Genomic DNA, 18,867 nt, shown 5'->3' with positions numbered 1-18,867 from the left:
TTGCTGTGTTTGCTTGGTTTGCATTGTTTTCATATCTTTTTTTTTTTTGTCGAGGTATTTCAGCTCTATCTTTGTGCTTTTTAATTAATCTCATTGTCAAGTCTAGAATGGGGTATTGACTAGAGGTTTTTCAGAATGGAGATAGAAAGTGTTTCATTTTTGCATAGAGTGCTGTTGTTACTTAGTTCTAATATGTTTTGAGGATGACAATTTTGTGTGGCTTTTTAGAATTTAAACTTGGTAAAATATTGAGATTTAGATTATTAAAACACTAACGTGCTAATTTTGTTAATATGGAAATTGTAAATTACAAAATACCATCTTGATCTATTTTTATTTAATTTAAGTATTATCTCAGTTTTCAGAATCTGGTAATGAATGGCAAGTACATTGTTTTTCTGACCCTTCTACAGGTCTTTTTGTTCAGGTTGATCCACCTTTTAATTTATGTGGATTCCTTAAGATTGAACCTAACACTGTTCGGCTGATGTTCATTTAAAATAAAACCAACCAACCAAGAACCTCCAAGCAAACAAAAAATGTCTCCGTTGTAAATTACAGATTTTTCCCTTCCTAGAAGTATTTTTACTTTACTGTTTGTTCTTTAAAAATATTCTAGCCAGTGTAGAACCTTGGCAGCATTCTAGCTAAGCCACAGACTTAGGAGATAGTAAATAGCATTTTTAGTCCCTTAAGAAACATAATATGGCCTGACTGGTTTGGCTCAGTGGATAGAGCGTCTGCCTGAGGACTGAAGGGTCCCAGGTTTGATTCCGGTCAAGGGCATGTACCTTGGTTGCGGGCACATCCCCAGTAGGGAGTGTGCAGGAGGCAGCTGATCGATGTTTCTCTCATCGATGTTTCTAACTCTCTATCCCTCTCCCTTCCTCTCTGTAAAAAAATCAATAAAATATATTTAAAAAAAAAAGAAAACATAATATGGTTTTTCTTTTTTAATATATTTTTATTGATTTCAGAGAGGAAGGGAGAGGGAAAGAGAGATAGACACACCAGTAATGAGAGAGAATCATTCATCTGTTGCCTCCTACACATCCCCTGCTCGAGATTCCTGTGCCCTGACCAGGAATCAAACTCTGACCTCCTGGTTCATAGGTTGATGCTCAACCACTGAGCCACACCGGCTGGGCTGGTTTTTCTATTTGGCACCTTGTCTTCAGTTCCTTTTTTCCTCTTTCTTTTGTGAAAGTACATAATCAAAGGTAAAATTGGGGGGGGGGGGGGGGACAAGGCAGAACAAGATGTGGTAGTGATATCTAGTTCAGGATACAACACTTAAAAGTTCTTGATTAGGGTTAAAAGTGCCTTTTAATGATATTAGAATAATGTGTTATAAATCATTGTTATGATTTCTTATCATTAGGTAATAGCTAAGAGAAAAGAGGATTCTGGAAAGATAAAACTTTTGCTTCATTGGATGCCTGAAGACATGTAAGTATTTGGAATACTATGTGTAATTAATAGACTAATATCTTTTATTTAAATCTCATACTCGGTCGGTGTCACTCAGTGGTTGAGTGTTGACCTATGAACCAGGAGGTCATGGTTCGATTCCTAGTCTGGATACATGCCCAGATTGTGGGCTTAATCCCCAGTGTGGGCGTGCAGGAGGCAGCCAATCGATGATTCTCTCTCATCATTGATATTTCTATCTCTCTCTCCTTCTCTCTTCTTTGAACTCATAAAAATATGTTTAAAAATTAAATCTTATACTCAAAAATTACTTAACATTATTGGATTCAAATATAACAGAATTATGGAAATTAAACTATGAAATATTTTGAGGTCATGATTAAAGAGATAATCTGTGAAAGATTTTTTTTTTTTTTTTAATATATTTTATTGATTTTTTACAGAGAGGAAGGGAGAGAGATAGAGAGTTAGAAACATCGATGAGAGAGAAACATCGATCAGCTGCCTCCTGCACATCTCCTACTGGGGATGTGCCCGCAACCCAGGTACATGCCCCTGACCGGAATCGAACCCGGGACCCCTCAGTCCTCAGGTCGACGCTCTATCCACTGAGCCAAACCGGTTTCGGCCTGTGAAAGATTTTTAATTGGATGTGGTTATTTTTAGAATTTTCAATGGCCCTATAGTAGTATGCAAGCAGCCTTAGTTGGCCCTTTGTTTGCATCATTTATTTAAAAAAAATTCTAAACATTATCCAACCCACAGTGTTTTATAGAAAAAGCAGTTGACCAAGTTTTCAGCACCTTTACATTTTTCTTGGTGTTTTAGTACCTTTTAGAGCACTTCTGACCCAGATGTTCCTTAATTTAGATTTTAGTTTTAATTTTCTTTTTATCCTTTTATTAAAAAATTTTCTCTTATTATAATAGGTAATATTGTAGAAATTTTTAATGGAATTGATAAGCACCAAGAATAGAATAAATTTTTAAGAAGTAGAATCAAATTGTGTATACTTATTCTTCAAAAAATTAGCAATATGTGGTAATATTTGTCCTGGAGTTTGAAACCTTTTTAAAATTTGTTTAATAAACTCTGTTTGCTGGAACCGGTTTGGCTCAGTGGATAGAGCGTCGGCCTGCGGACTGAAAGGTCCCAGGTTCGATTCCGGTCAAGGGCATGTACCTGGGTTGCGGGCACATCCCCAGTGGGAGATGTGCAGGAGGCAGCTGATTGATGTTTCTCTTTCATCCATGTTTCTAACTCTCTATCTCTCTCCCTTCCTCTCTGTAAAAAATCAATGAAATATAAAAATAAATAAATAAATAAACTCTGTTTAAGAAAATGTTAATGAATGCAATGTGAATTAAATATTCTTAAGTAGGTTTGTGAGTTTACAGTGCACATTAGTATATCAATGTAAAGAAATCCATTTAGTTTTTAAAAAATCCTTTGACTATTAAGCTTCTAATAGTGTAGAACATATTTTCCACCACTTTCTCCTCCTTCCCTTTCAGGTTTTATGGAAATTAAACTATAGGACATTTTAAAAACAATAATTTAAAAAATTATCTTTATTGTTGAAAGTATTACAGATGTCCTTTCTTCCCTTCTGGACCCCCTCCATCCAGTTCTCCCCTTCCCCAGGCCTTCGTTGCACTATTGTCTGTGTCCATGGATTATGCATATATGGGTTATACATATATGCATAAAAGTTCTTTGGTTAACCTCTTCTCTTTGCCTCCATTTTTTATTTAAATCTATACAAGTCTTTAAGCATACATTCATCATCCTAGTAATTCCACTCCTACTTAAAGAGCTTAAAATGCATTTTTAAAATCTTTTTTAAAAGTTGAATTTATTGGGGTGACATTGGTTAATAAAATTATATAGGTTTCAGGTGTACAATTCTAGTGTACATCATCTCTATGTATATTGTATTATGTGTTCACCACCCCAAGTCAAGTTACCTTACATTACCATTTATCCCTTCTTTACACTCGCCTCTGGGAATTTCCATGCTATTGTCTGTATCTGTGAGTGGTGTGTGTGTGTGTGTGTGTGTGCGCGCGCACACACGCGCGCGCTGTTTTGTTTCTTTTTTTGCTTAATCTCTTCACCTTTTTCACCTAGCCTGGCAACCCACCTTCTCTCTGACAGCTGTCAGTCTGTTCTCTAATGAGTCTGTTTCTATTTTGTTCGTTAGTTTATTTTTTAAATTAGATTCCACATGAGTGAAATTATATGGTACTTGCCTTACACTGACTGGTGTAAGACATTTTTAAATGGTCCTGAAGCCTGGCTGGAGTGGGTCAGTGGATTGAGCGGTTTCCTGTGCACCAAGAGTCACCGGTTCAGTTCCTGATCAGAGCATATGTCCGGGTTTGGGCTTGATCAGGAGGGGACATGTAGGAAGCAGCCAATCGATTGTTGTTTCTCTCCCACTTCCTTTATCTCTATCTAAAAATCAATAAAAACATATTAAAAAAGTAAGTACATGGCCCTGTAAAATGTATTTAATGAGCTGTTGTTTTTTTTTTCTGAACATTGAAGTTACCCATTTTTCTTTACTGATATTCTAAAGTCTGCTAATATACAAACTATGCAAAATGTTACAGTTTTGATAAGTATTGCCCTCCTGAGTTTTTAGCAATTTCTAATCCCATCTACTACATTAGAGAGCTTTTTTCTCTTCTTTATTATCAACACTGGCTATTACATTCTTATATTTTGCATTTCTTTGATTACAAGTAAGATCATTTTTATTTTTTGTTGTTTGTTAATTCTCACCTGAGAATATTTTCCCATTGATTTTTAGAGACAGTGGAAGGGAGGAGGAGAGACAGAGAGAGAAGCATTGATGTGAGAGAGACACATCAATTGATTGCCTCCTGCACCAGGGCTGGGGCTCAAGCCTGCAACTGAGGTTTGTGCCCTTGACCGGAATCGAACTTGGGACCCTTCAGCTTAGGGCAGTAAGATCATTTTTAAACTGCTCATATCTTTGGTAAATTGATGGTTAGTGTGCTTTGTCTACCCTATCCCTCTATCCCTAATGAATGTTCACCGCCTCTTTCATACTGATTTGTAAGAGCTATTTTTATATATTAAGGTCATAAATATAGAGGGTAGGGCAAAAGTAGGTTTATAGTTGTGAGTACATGAAACGTGTTATTATTTACTATTGTATTATTTTTCACATGAAAAACTATAAACCTGCTTTTGCCAACCCTGTAGTTTCTTTAAAATATATATATATATATATATATATATATATATATATATATATATATATATATTTAAATGTCTCTATTCTTGGTGTTCTGGAAATTGATCAATCCAAATATCAATTTGCTTTTATTTGAATTTCCTTATAGGATCACATTTCTTTGATTTTGGAATTTTGGTTACATGTGCATTTTAAAAAAAATATATTTTATTGATTTTTTTTTACAGAGAGGAAGGGAGAGAGAGAGAGAGTTAGAAACATCGATGAGAGAGAGAATCGATCAGCTGCCTTCTGCACACCTCCTACTGGGGATGTGCCCGCAACCAAGGTACATGCCTTTGACTGGAATCGAACCTGGGACCCTTCAGTCTGCAGGCCGACGCTCTATCCACTGAGCCAAACTGGTTAGGGCACATGTGCATTTTTTAAAAAGTGGAATTTGTTGGTGTTTTTACTTCTTATTTCTTCATGAAGAAACTTAGTGTCAAATTTCCATCATGTCAAGCTCAAATGTGAATTTCACTCAGCAAGCTAAAGGACAGGCAGTGTATAAGTTTGATATGACTTGGCTACCAAAAATTCCTAATGCATCCCAAATTTGTGCCTCAAATTTCACCCTGCTATTTCTCCTCATCCCACTACCTAGATTGTTAAGTTCATTTGGCTTATGAGAAGCTTGTTAATAACCTAGGCGGCCCTGTCAAACTATCAGAAATGGCTGGGTAATATGAAGGTATATGAGTGGTAAATTTAAAATTAATGTTATTTGATGTATGGCTTGTTTTTTAATTTATAGTCTGCCTGACGTGTGGGTGAATGAAAGTGAACGACATCAATTAAAAACTAAAGTAGTTCATTTATCAAAGCTACCCAAAGATACTGCCTTGCTTTTGGACCCAAACATATACAGGTAATTTAATTGTTGATTTGATGTTTTACTTTCTGAATTGTAATCTTTAAATCTCTCTAAATATTTGGTGTAAGGTTAGGATTTATTTTTTAAGTACTGAATTCAGTACCAAGCATAATCTTGTTTTCTCGAGCTTTCTATATGGCAGTTACATCACAAAGATTTATAAATTATAGAATTGAGAAAGATAATATAGTACTGTTTGTTTTTAAGAGGTAGTTCCCAGTGTTTACGTTTCTAATAATTTTCTGCTTTGACCTTCACTTTAGTGTCCTGTGCTTAGGGAGTTATTGGGGCGGGGGGGGGGGGAGCTAGAGGTGGGGAAAAGAGACCCAACTTTCCTGACTATGTGCTAAGGCACTTTGCGAGGTGCTTTACATGTACTTTACTCACACAGCAGCCCTGTGAAATAGGTGCCACTGTCTCTGTGTTACAGATTAGAAAACTGAAGCAAGAGGTTAGATAGCTTGCCCAAAGTTACACAGATACTATGTGACTGAACTCCATACTGCCTCTACCCAAATTTCAAAAGTGGCGAGCCCTAGCCCGTTTGGCTTAGTGGATAGAGCATCGACCTGTGGACTGAAAGGTCCCAGGTTCAATTCCGGTCAAGGGCACATGCCCGGGTTGCGGGCTCAATCCTTAGTGGGGGCATGCAGGAGGCAGCCATTCAATGATTCTCTCTCATTATTGATGTTTCTCTCTCTCCCTCCCTTCCTCTCTGAAATCAATAAAAATATATTTAAAAGTGATGAAAATGCTTTAAAGGCAGACTTTCAAAAAAATTTTTTTTTACTGATTTTAGAGAGAGAGAGGGAGAGAGAAACATCAGTAATGAGAGAATCATTAATCGACTGCCTCATGCACGCGTGCGCGCACACACGCACACACGTGCTTGAGTCTGTAACCGAGGCATGCACACTGACTGGGAATTGAACTGTGATGTCCTGGCATAGGTTGATGCTCAACCATTGAGCCACACCGGCCTGGCTAAAGGCACTATTAATGAACAAAATTTCTATTTAAGATAAATTTTAATTTAGTATGTATTTTATAATAGGAATAGATTGGATAAGAATAAGAGGACATATAAAAATTTGGGATAATCCCAAATGTGAATTTTAGCTATCATAAGTAGACTGTGCCAGATTTTGAAGTAATTAACACTTTGAACGTTTGGTTCATTCCACGACACAACTTTTTGGAATGTTAGTCAATGCAATAGGATTTCTATAATTTGAGACATCTTCTGAGAATGAAATTCTAACATAATGGGCCTTGCCATGTGGAAACACTGAGACTCAGGTTTTCCTACTCCAAAAATAAATTTTAAAATATCTTTTGGTGAAAGTGCTAAGTTCAATAAAATCTTGTTTCTGTGGACCGAGCTGGGTTATCAAGAAATTAACTGGTATAGAGAACAATGAAATATCTTAAGGAAGAAGATTGAGGTAAATCCACCACCGAAAATACAGAAAAGTCACTATTTAAGAAATAATTGAATATTGTTTATTTACTATTACCTAATTTAAGGTTATTTCTGGTTCCTCTTTGAAGGATGTAATTAAAATTAGCATTCGAAAAGAGTGATATTTTGGGAGAGTCACCCTGCTATTACAACTGGTTGTAAACATCTAGGCAGAGTTGACAAAGGGGCATGAATCTTAATTATATGATTAAGACTAACTTCAGTGTTTCTGCTCTGCCTTGTACTCCCCCCTCTCTAAGGGTCTCCTTTCTCACAGAAACAGCCCCCCCCCCTCTTGTGCTCTATAGGAAGCAATTTAGATATTATAGTGAAAGTGACTTAAATCATTCAAGCTCAGACCGTTGATGTTATAGTGCATAGGAATTGCATGTTCTCAGTGTAATTCTACAGTACTTACTGATTTCATTTTTGGGTAATGAAGATGTTCTTAACACATGTAGGTACTTCTGTGGAGGTTTTTGTTGTTTTTTTAATTACCTCAATCTTAACATTTGAGTCTAAACTTTCATGCTTCTGGTATTCTGAAAGTTAGAATTTAGTTTACCCTAAAGTGGTACAGAGTAATAGAACTCCTTACATTTATTGTGGTGTAGCATTAACAATGTTTTGGATTTTGGTAGGGAAAACTTGTGAAATTAAGTAAAAGGGGGAAAAGCAGTTATTCTAACTAGTTTTAGGAGAAATAATTTGTTTATGCACATTTCAAAATGAAAGCATGCAAACCTTCTAAAACTATCTTAAAAAGACTAAAAAGAACCTATTTATTTGAGATTTTAAAACATTAGTTTCCATAGTATTAGTTGATTAAAATGTATGTGTTAGACATGAAATGCTTTTTTAGAAATACACTAGCAGGCTACATAAAAAGGATTAATTAAAAGGCTATACTATGTAACTAAATTTGTATTCATTATGTGTGAATGCTTTGGAAATAAACTTTAATGATGATCAATGATCATCACATTGCTTATATTTTATAAATATTTTTAATGTCTCTTGAAATACTTAATGTGTTTTTGATACAGTTGAATAAAAGAATATTCCTTTTTCTCTTTTTCTAGAACAATGCCGCAGAAGAGGTTGAAGAGGTAAAAAATAAATAAATACATTAAAAGCAAACAAGCGGGGACACCTGCAGTCTTAGTCACTGACAATGGGTTTAGTAAAAGTTGCACATTAGATTCAACCCCTTCCTCTTTTTTAATCCAATATTTAGAATAATATTTATGCTTAGTGTAAACATTCTGTGAATGAAGTAGGCTCTTCTGTGGAATATATTAATATATTACTGTATGTCCACATTTTCATGGAATGGTACTGTGGGAGACTGAGCAAACACTCTTTTGGCAACTTAGTGGAATAGCTTCTTAAAGGCTTTGCATGCTTGCTGCTTTAAGCTGCTTTTTCCCCCCTTTAGTGATTGCAGTAGTTTATATTGGAAAGAAAAACAATTACAATGTGTGCCCATACAAATACCAAAAGCACTGTAAGGATATTTATCTTGACAGTGTCTATCGATTTGACGTCATATTAGGACATATTAGGCAATGAAAATTATCAATTATAAATAGATGTGATTGGTTGCCATTTGTGTTCTTTTGCAGAACTCTGATAAGAAAAGTGTTCAATTTGTATTTAAGCAAACAGTGAACGACATTTGCAATCAACTAAATATTCGTCTTTCGAATTAGGGCTGCAAATTTCTGTTAAAGAGTGTTGCCGTATGTCTGGTGGCTCCCTTTTCAGGACTAGGGTTTTCTAATGGAGTACAGTATGTTAATATTTACCTATATAACTAATCTGTTAACGGTTTTTGAAAAACCTTTATTTCAAATATTTTAATAATCCTCTATTTTCATTTTAACCTACATAAGCCTCTAATTTTTTTTTTTCTGAGGAAAGCATTTCGTTAATTAGTTTTTTCTTAACATAAGAAAAATTGTATTTTTTAAGTGTTGTCAAACTGAATGAATCCTTTATGCACCAAAGTTGGTTTTGAAAAAGAAAATAAAATCACTTTCTTGCTTGGTTAAGCAAGAAGCCATATGGATTTTTTTTTTTTAACTTACAGAAATGGAAATATGTGTAACTTGTTAGTATTGTATCAAACAAATGTTGCATAGAGATAATAGAACATTGCTTGTAAATAATTCAGCAGATTTGTAATATATTTTTATATTATGAAATGTACTGTAGATGTTTTTCTAGAGGCATGAAAGTTAAATGTATATATTATGGGTAGAAATAATATTGAAGGATATTGTAATTCACTAGTGCTGCCAGAGGAATTGTTAATAAAGCACCTTCTTTAACAATAAATGTCTTTGCAGACTTAAGGGACTATGTACTACTGTTAATATCTTTAAGAACAAAACACATTGAACATCCTTCCAGAAAGTCTTTGAGGGAGGACCTATACCCATAATAGAATTATGGCACTCATTTCTGACAGTGACTGTGAAATCAATCATTTCCTTACTGTTGGAAGGACATATTGTAAAGTATGTGGTTATATGCAGTCAAACTGCAGAAAATACTCCTGATTGAGGAGTTTTCACTTTACTACAGTGATATAAAAACCAGCAGTTTTTACACTAAATTTTTAAAGAATAGACAAAAATATAGAACCAAGCCTTTGGTTCCAAAATGGGAAAGTTTCATGATACATAAATCATATCTCATTTACTTTAAAATATTTTAAAATAAAAGTTATGGGGACTTTATTCGTAAACAATGGGGTAAAGAGCTATATACATGAAATGAGTCATATAAAATGAAATGAAGTGCAAATAAAAGCACTGGTACTATAAGACATTCTGGAATGGTTGTTTAATAAGGGTATTATCCATATGATCTGTAGCAAATGTGATTTTATTTTTAAAAAGAAAAGAAAAGCAGTGTGTTTTCTTACCGTTTTTGTTTCTTTTGCTTAAGCACTTCATTAATTGCTTTATTCTGTATCTGGAAGTAATCTGCAATCTTCTTTGTTCTTTTTAAATTTTGGTTTGTTAAAAAATTGCCAAATAGAAGTGTTTCAGATATATAGTTTGTACCTGTATTTTTTATTTTATTGCCTCATGTTCTTGTAAGTCATTCTTAATTGACCAATGATTGTAGACCTTGCTGAGTATTTTTTCTAATAAAACAAAACCAAATCACATTTAGCTTCAAAATTGTAACAATTAAATTTTAAAACAACACCTGATATTTTCTTTAGGGATCCAGTACATAAAAGTTTTTTCATTGTGTAGAAATATTTAGATGTCAAAACCAAATTTCATGGTTCTTGATTAGCCTCCGAGTACTCACTCATGGTACTTTGCTGCTTATCTGAGTTTAGTCTGATTCTATTAACACACCAAAAAATATGGAATTAAAATGAATGAAAGTGTATTTAATTTGTATGTAAACATTATTACACACCATCAATTATGATTGGCAAGTAAATGTGAACATTTTTTTTTTTTTTAATCCTCACCTTAGGATATGCTTTTATTGATGTTTAGAGAGTGAGGACCGGGGGGATTGAGCGAGAGAGAAACATCCATGAATCGAACCCACAACCTTTTTGGTTCATGAGATGACACCAGCCAACTGAGCCACTTGGCTAGGGCCTACTTGTGAACATTTTAATTATGTTTCTTGAATGATGTCTATCCATCTGTATTGTTCCTCCTAACTTCCATATATGACATTTATAATATGGTACCTGAAATATAATTAGTCTCTTATTCAAAATCCATTGTTTAGCCCAGTGGTGGTCAAACTGCAGTCACAGGCATACCCATTCATTGATGTGGTGTCTGCGCTTGCTTTCTTCCTATAGTTTCGGAGTGGAGCAATGAGACCGTATGGCCTGCAAACCTAAAATATTTACTCTCTGACCTTTTAAGGAAAAACTTGCCAATCCCTGGTACAGATGATAAAATTTTTGGAAAAATAAACCTAGTCCACAGAGCCTACATTTTAATATAATAGTTTTAATCTTGGTAAAATGAACCAGTACATTGTATTTCAGTGAAAGCTGCTTCATATAAATGGCCATTTTAGGTAACTGCAACAAATGGTGTTTTTGCTTTTTTGGTATTTTTTTACACTTTCACATTGGGTTTCTTAATAGTTATTAATATTTCACCATTTGTTTTTGTGTGTTTTGTTTTACTAAGTAGGACTAAAGGAAATTTTATAAACCACAAGGCATATATTGCTTTAGCTAAAAGAATCTTGGAAGTGGAAAATATTGTAAAATTGAAAGTTGTTTATTTTTTTAAAATAAATTTTTCATATCTAAATCTTCCCTAAAGTGGACACATATTGCTTCTGAGTTTCAGATGAAAGGAAATTAAGATGGGGAGTAATGAACTCTAAATGTGTATTTTAAGATTTGGTTTATTCTCATTGAAAGCAATGATAATCATATCAGTAAAGTGCTGACTGTAAAATTATCTTTTTGTTTACACTTTAATGCTTTAAATATTCAAGTACTCTTAAAAGGATATAATTTGCAACGATTAAGTTATCTTTGTTTGCTATTTGAAATTTTAATAATATAGTTAACAAAAGTTAGATACTTGAATAAAATATAAAAATGGGAAAATATGGTCAAAAGTCTTTAAAACAGTTCTCTAAAAGGCAAACAAATTCGTATATTGTAAAACTGATGTTTATCTGAATAACAAAGCCTAGGGTTTTGAAGACAAGTACATTTTGGGGGGTTTCAATGAAAAATATTTTTTAAAATGTGCAGAAAATAATTTCTTAGGACAAATTTTTGTTAAAAATTTTCTTATGTATATGACTTTTTTGAATCCTTGTTTATAAATTAATTTTTATTGACTTCAGAGAGGAAGGGAGACAGAGAGAGAGGTAGAAACATCCATGATGAAGAGAGACTCTCAGATCACCTGGGCGGCATGGTAATCTAACCGTGACCTGGTTCATAGGTCAGCACCAAACCACTGAACCACACTGGTTGGGCAGAAAGAATCTTAATTAGGGCCAAGGAAATCTTAATCACATTTTGCTCATCTTTTTCCTTGTCTGATTCCAAACAATTTCCAGTTTTTAATACAACTTTTGTTGCCTAGTGATTGAAATTACTAGGTTCTCGAGCCACATGCGGCTCTTTGGCCCCTTGAGTGTGGCTCTTCCACAAAATACCACGTGCGGGCATGCACGTACAGTGCGAAGTTGACTTAAAACTTTAAGTAAAGTTTATTAAGTTAATTTTAGGGAATGTTGTGGAGTAATTTATGACAAACAACAAGGTAAATATGATACAAAACCATTTGAAGTATCTTACCCTCACTTACTCCTTCTCTAATGCTCTGCCTTTCTTTATGTAGATACTGTGTGGACGAGAAAGGGGCCACATACTAAACCTGACAGGCTTAGATCCTACATACTCAGAAACCAAAAATAGCCACATAGGATATTCTGAACATAAAACTTCCTAACCAAAAATGAGTCATCCTCTTTTGCTTCTAATGTATAAAGTTGTAAAACTGCTATTCTTTGGAGCATTTTCTCAATCCGTTAAAATTTTGCTTCCCAGCAATTGTCATCTTGACTGAAATTAAATCAAAACTTCTCTACAGGTTCGGACATTTCTTACGTCGACACTGGCCTATATATCATTTCCTTCTCTCTGAAATTCAATTTCTTGCAAGGCAGACCTGGCATCAAATTCTCCCAATTTTTGTCTGAAAAAGTCTTTATTTCTCCTTCACTTTTGAAGGATGGTTTCACAGAGTAAAGAATTAATAGGTTGGTGTTTTTGTTTTTCTTTCATTACATATTTCACTTTCTTCCATAGCATGGTTTATGAGGAAATGCCTGCTGCTATTCTATCTTTGCTCCTCTCTATATATGGTATTTTTGCACCCTTGCTTCTTTGAAGATTTTTTTTCTTTTATTTTTCTACAATTTGAATATGATAGGCCTAGTTGTAGATTTTTTGGGGGGCATTTATCCTTATTCTGTGTTTAGCTGTCTGACATTAATTTGGGGGAAATTCTGTCATTATTGCTTCCAATATTTCCTCTGTTCCTTTTTCTCTTCTGGTATTCCCCTCACACATATGCTAAGCCTTTGTAGTTGTCCCGAAGTTTGTGTCTATTCTGTTCCCCTTTTCCTTAGTCTTTAAAAAAATATTTTGCTTTTCAGTTTTGGAAATTTCTTTTTTTTTTTTTAAATATATTTTATTGTTTTTTTTTTACAGAGAAGAAGGGAGAGGGACAGAGAGTTAGAAACATCTATGAGAGAGATCAATCAGCTGCCTCCTGCATGCCCCCCACTGGGGATGTGCCCGCAACCAGGGTACATGCCCTTGACCGGAATCGAACCCAGGACCCTTGAGTCCTCAGGCCGACGCTCTATCCACTGAGCCAAACCGGTTCGGCTGGAAATTTCTTTTGATATATTCCCAAGCTCACAGATGCTTTCCTTAACTGTGTCCAGTCTAATGAACCCATCAAAGTCATTTTTTCATTTCTATTATCGTGTTTTTATTTCTAGGATTTCTTCTTGAGTCCTTTAATTTCTGTCTTTCAGCTTACATTAGCCATTGGTTCCTGAAAGTTGTCTACTTTTCCATTAGTATATTGATACATGTTATCTTAGCATATTGATGTAATTATTTTAAATTCCTGGCCTGATAATTCCAACGTGCCTGCTGTATCTGAGTCAGCTTGCTTTTTGTCTTTGAAATGTGTTTTTTTACATTTTGGCATCCATGTAGTAATTGTTTGTTGAAAGCTGGACATTATGTGCCTGCTAAAGAACCACTGTCAATAGGCTTTAGTGATGTGGGGAGGTGTGTGTGGGGGGGGAGGGGGGGAGGGGGTGGGGAGTGAGCCTGTGCCCCTGGGCTATGACCTTCACAAGGGCCTCTCAGGTTTTTGTGGTGGTGGTTGTTTTTAACCAAAGGGGAGGTTTATTAAGATGAAAGTAACAAAGCTCTAGGCTGGAGGAGACCCAAAAGGGGTTGCCAGGCCTCTCGGTGTTTCCTTCCTTAGGTGGAGCAGGATGGCTGGAGGTGGCTGTAGTTGGGTATTTGCCCTTCTCCCACCTGGAAGACTTCTCCCAGGTCAGCTAGGCCCCAATAAAACCTCAGTAGGGTTAGGCTCTGGTGAAATGGTTTCCCTAGAGGGCAGGCCTCCTCAAGAACTGCAGAACGTCCCACTGGTGTGGCTCAGAGGTTGAGCAGTGACCCATGAGCCAGGAGGTCATGGTTCGATTGCCGGTCAGGGCACATGCCAGGGGTGTGGGCTAGATCCCCAGAAGGGGGTGGGCAGGAAGCAGCCAATCAATGAGGCTCATCATTGATGTTTCTATCCTCTCCCTTTCCTCTCTCTGGAATCAATTAAAAAACAAACTAAAACTGCTGAATGCTTTGGGTCTCTTTGAAAATGGCTACTTTCCCGTCCTCCGGCAAAAAGCAAGAGGGGACTTTCCCTGTCTTTGCTGTGAGAATCTGATAGGACTCCTGGGGGTAAAACACAAAGTGTGTGGGGCTGGGCTGTGTGTATGACTGGGTCCCTTGGAGTTTTTAACTCCACCGTATCTACACTGAGCTTTCAGCAATTCGCCAACTACAGTTTAGGTTTTCCTACCCCACTGCTGGTCCCCATGGAGGTTCTGCTCTGGTAGGTTGTGATTCTCCAGCTCCTCCTGTCTGGGTCAGTGCTTTGCCTTGTGACCTCCGTTCTGTGATGGATCTAAGAAGAATTGTTGATACACAATTCAACTTCTACCTGTTGGGACAGACGACTTCTGAGCTCCTTACATTCCAGATTAGAAACTAGACTTTCAAACCAATTCGAATAGTAATCTATCGATTCATCCATTGCTCTGGCTCCATTACTGTAAACGAGAGTTAAGCCTATACAAGGCTCAGGGATGTGTTTTCAGGCTGCATTGTAATTTATTTTTTTGTTAATCCTCACTGGAGAATATTTTTTCCATTAAAAAAATATTTTTAGAGTGGAAGGGAGGAGGAGAGAAAGAGAAACATGGATGTGAGAGAGACATCAATTGGTTGCCTCCTGCATGTGCCCTGACCAAGGCTGGGGATCAAGCTTGCAACCGCCGTACATACCTCTGGGATTGAAACAGACCCTTCAGTCCGTGGGCTAATGCTCTAGTCACTAAGCAAACCAGCTAGGGCCTGCAGTGTAATTTATATCATCTTACATACCGTAAAGCATTTTCAGGCAAAATTAAAGTAAAATATTACTGTTTATATGATTTTTTAGTTTTTTCCCCCCTCAACTTCACTCTATTCAAAACAGAGGAACTCAAAGAAAACGGAATCAAAGGAGCAATAAAGGAGGGATCAAGAAAATGTATCAGCCCTGACCAGTGTGGCTCAGTAGATAGAGCACCGGCCTGCGGACTGAAGGGTCCCAGGTTTGATTCCGGTCAAGGGCATGTACCTGGGTTGCCGGCACATCCCCAGTAGGAGTTGTGCAGGAGGCAGCTGATCGATGTTTCTCTCTCATCAATGTTTCCAACTCTCCATCCCTCTCCCTTTCTCTCTGTAAAAAATCAATAAAATATGTTTTAGAAAAAAAAATGTATCAATTCAGTACTTAATTCTACATTATGTTCAGTGTTTTTGAGGGACACAGGAATGGATAGAGCAAAAGGCCCTGTTCTCACAGAACTTACATTCTAGTGAGGAGGGGAGGGATAAGACAATAAACTAATAGTTGAAGTCAGTGAAAAGGGCCATGAAGACAAGCAGTGGAACTAGAGAAAGAAGGTAGGGTGCTGTTTCAGTCAGCACAGTTGGAAGTTCTCTGAGGTGGTCATGGTTGAGCAGAGAGAGACCTGGCAGGTGGGTGTGCGTGAGGAGCGTGTTTGAGGCAGATATGGTAAGTACGAGGGTCTGAGGCGGGTAGGCTTGGCCTGCTGCATGAATAGAAAGCCACCCATGTGGCGGGAACACGGGGGGAGGGGGCGGGGGGTATTAGAGGCACATCATGAAGGATGGACTGGCACACTTTGTTCTGTAAAAATAGTAAATTAGTTGAAATAGTTTTAGTTTTCAATTACAGTTCACCTTCAACATTGCTTTGTTTTGGTCTAGCAGCACAGTGGCTAGACAATTATATGTTTTCAGAAAGTGTTTTCCCCAATATTCCCAGTACCCACCTGGCACCATACATAGCTTTCACAATATTATTGACTGTACTAGTGGCCTGGTGCATGAAATTCGTGCAGTTGGGGGGTCTCCCTCAGCCCGGCCTGCAACCTCTCCAATCTGGGGCCCCTTGGAGGATGTCCGACATCCCTCTCACAATCCTGGACCGCTGGCTCCTAACCTTGCACCCCCCTTCTGGCCTGATCACCCCTAACTGCCCCCCACACACACACACCGGCCTGCGCTCTCCTAACTGCCCCCTCTGCCAGCCTGCTCATCTCCAACTGCCCCCCCCCCATGCCTGCCTGCACTCCCCCAACTGCCCCTCTGCCAGCCTGCTCTCCCCTAACTGTCCCCCCGCCCCGTTGGCCTGATCACCCCCAACTGCCCTCCCCTCCTGGTCTGATCACCCCTAACTGCCTCGGCCTCAGCCCCACCACCATGGCTTTGTCCAGAAGGATGTCTGGAAGGTCTCCCGGTCTAATTAGCATATTACCCTTTTATTAGTATAGATTCCCTATGTTGTACTTACAGCATGTGACAGTTTGGAAATACCAACTTGTAGTTACCTCTTTCACCCAGTCCCCCAATTCCTTCCCCTCTGGCTATTACCAGTCTGCTCTGTGTCTAAGTGTTTCAATGTGTTTTTTTTTGTTTTTTGGTTTTTTAAATATATTTTATTGATTTTTTTTACAGAGAGGAAGGGAGAGGGATAGTGAGTTAGAAACATGGATGAGAGAGAAACATCGATTCAGCTGCCTCCTGCACGCCCCTTATTGGGGATGTGCCCGCAACCCAGGTACATGCCCTTGACCGGAATTGAGCCTGGGACCCTTGAGTCTGCAGGCCGACGCTCTATCCACTGAGCCAAACCAGCTAGGGGGTTTCAATGTTTTTTAAATTAAAAAATATTTTTATTCATTTCTGAGAGGAAGGGAGAGGGAGAGGGAGAGAGAGAGAGAAACACCAATGATGAGAGAGAATCATTGATCGGCTGCCTCCTGCACACCCCACACTGGGGATGGAGCCCGCAACCCAGGCATATGCCCTGACTGGGAATGGAACTGTGACCTGGTTCATAGGTGGACGCTTTGAACTTCAGCCCACACTGGCTGGGCTGAAGAAGTATTGAATGAAAGGTGATGCTGTTATCAGGCTTTTAATGTTAGATTTTGTCTCTGGAATTCTTTTAAAATTTACAAATATCCTAAAACCATTATGAGTGTTAGTGATCAAGAATGGAGATGATTTCCCTGTGGAAACAGAAGTGAAGTAGGCTGAAGTTTCTGACATTTTATTTGCCTACTGCTTTAAACAATAATTTTTTAAAAAAATATATTTTATTGATTTTTTACAGAGAGGAAGGGAGAGAGAGAGTTAGAAACATCGATGAGAGAGAAACATCGATCAGCTGCCTCCTGCACATCTCCTACTGGGGATATGCCCGCAACCCAGGTACATGCCCTTGACCGGAATCGAACCTGGGACCTTTCAGTCCGCAGGCCGACGCTCTATCCACTGAGCCAAACCGGTTTCGGCTAAACAATAATTTTTATATACAGCCATCATCTGTGCAAACTGCTTTGGGTTTATGGTCATAAATTTTCACTCTGTTGCCTGAGAAATAGTTGAATCAGTATTTGCCAGGTGCTATACAGCCAGCTGGGAGACGTTCCTTTGGCCGTGGTTAGGAGGAGGAATTGGGGATAGCTTTTGTTTTCTCTCAGGTAAGAAGTAAGGAGAAAAACTTAGGTCAGTATTTAGAAAATTGGTGAAGAAACCTCTAAGTTGTTCCCAGTCTTACCTGCACAGAGTATTGAATAGAAGATTATTTCAGTCCTAAACCAATTACTGTTTCAGTGACAAGACCCAGCCAGACTGCTCAATCCTACAGGAGTCTATATAGAGTGTCTGAAGGAAGCTTTCCTTTTGGGCCTATAGGATTGCCTAATTTATAAAGAGGAACTATTTGTAAAATCTGAATTTAATTTGTATAGCATCCCCACCCCATTTTTTTCGAAGATGTACAAATTTCAGAAGAAACGGTAGCACTCTAATAGTTAAATTGTTATTTGATAGCTAGATAACATACAAGGAAAAACGATGACTTCATTTTTTGCCTCAGCATTTTGTATTGCTCTTTACTTGAACCCTTTGGTAAAAGAAAAATAGTACAATGAGTAATTCTTGGTCAGTGCAGTACATTTTCTAAAAATATCAAATAATTTCCTTGAAAATGTTCCAAATATGTGACATATCTTCAATATAGAGATTTAGAAAATTCATACAAAAATACTTAAACTAAAATCCAATCATATTTTTAAAAATCACTATTAATATATTAGGTGTCAATGTATGATCACGTATATGCTGAGCATTTCTACATCACTGGACTCCTGGTACAATGTAACTTCCCATTGTGTGTGTGTGCCGTACATACTTTTGTTAGCTGGCCCCTTATTGTTGAGTATTTTAGTTTCCACTGTCTCACGAGTGTAAATAATGCTCGAACTGAAAATTTGGAGTGTGCTTTGTTATTTGTATGCTACAAATGGTGTGTGGCCTTGTGCCCTTCCATTCCTGAATACTATCATGAAAATAAAAAAAGTATAAAGGACAGCTATTGTTTTAATTTATATTTATGACAATAAAGCCTGGGTATATTC

General features: G+C 37.2%; 1 protein-coding gene across 4 annotated transcripts in view; it reads left to right on the top strand.

Annotated features, from left to right (window-relative positions):
• AEBP2 (AE binding protein 2) overlaps nucleotides 1-15,524 on the top strand; it is a 64,143-nt gene extending 48,619 nt beyond the window's left edge. The window contains exons 6-9 of one of the 4 annotated variants that reach the window (XM_036297325.1): nucleotides 1,382-1,449; nucleotides 5,454-5,567; nucleotides 8,118-8,144; nucleotides 15,312-15,524. In XM_036297325.1, coding sequence (XP_036153218.1) covers nucleotides 1,382-1,449; nucleotides 5,454-5,567; nucleotides 8,118-8,144; nucleotides 15,312-15,414 — 312 coding nt within the window. In that variant the 3' untranslated portion in view covers nucleotides 15,415-15,524. Of the gene's footprint in view, nucleotides 1-1,381; nucleotides 1,450-5,453; nucleotides 5,568-8,117; nucleotides 8,147-8,660; nucleotides 10,221-15,311 lie in introns of those variants that run through there. The other 3 variants (XM_036297326.1, XM_036297327.1, XR_004965761.1) reach the window with 3 other exon arrangements.
• Nucleotides 15,525-18,867: the final 3,343 nt, after the last annotated feature.

Source organism: Myotis myotis, unplaced genomic scaffold, assembly GCF_014108235.1.
Source record: "Myotis myotis isolate mMyoMyo1 unplaced genomic scaffold, mMyoMyo1.p scaffold_m19_p_3, whole genome shotgun sequence".
NCBI lineage: Eukaryota > Metazoa > Chordata > Mammalia > Chiroptera > Vespertilionidae > Myotis > Myotis myotis.
Note: the sequence above shows the minus strand (reverse complement) of the source record. Positions and strands in the feature narration are given on the sequence as shown.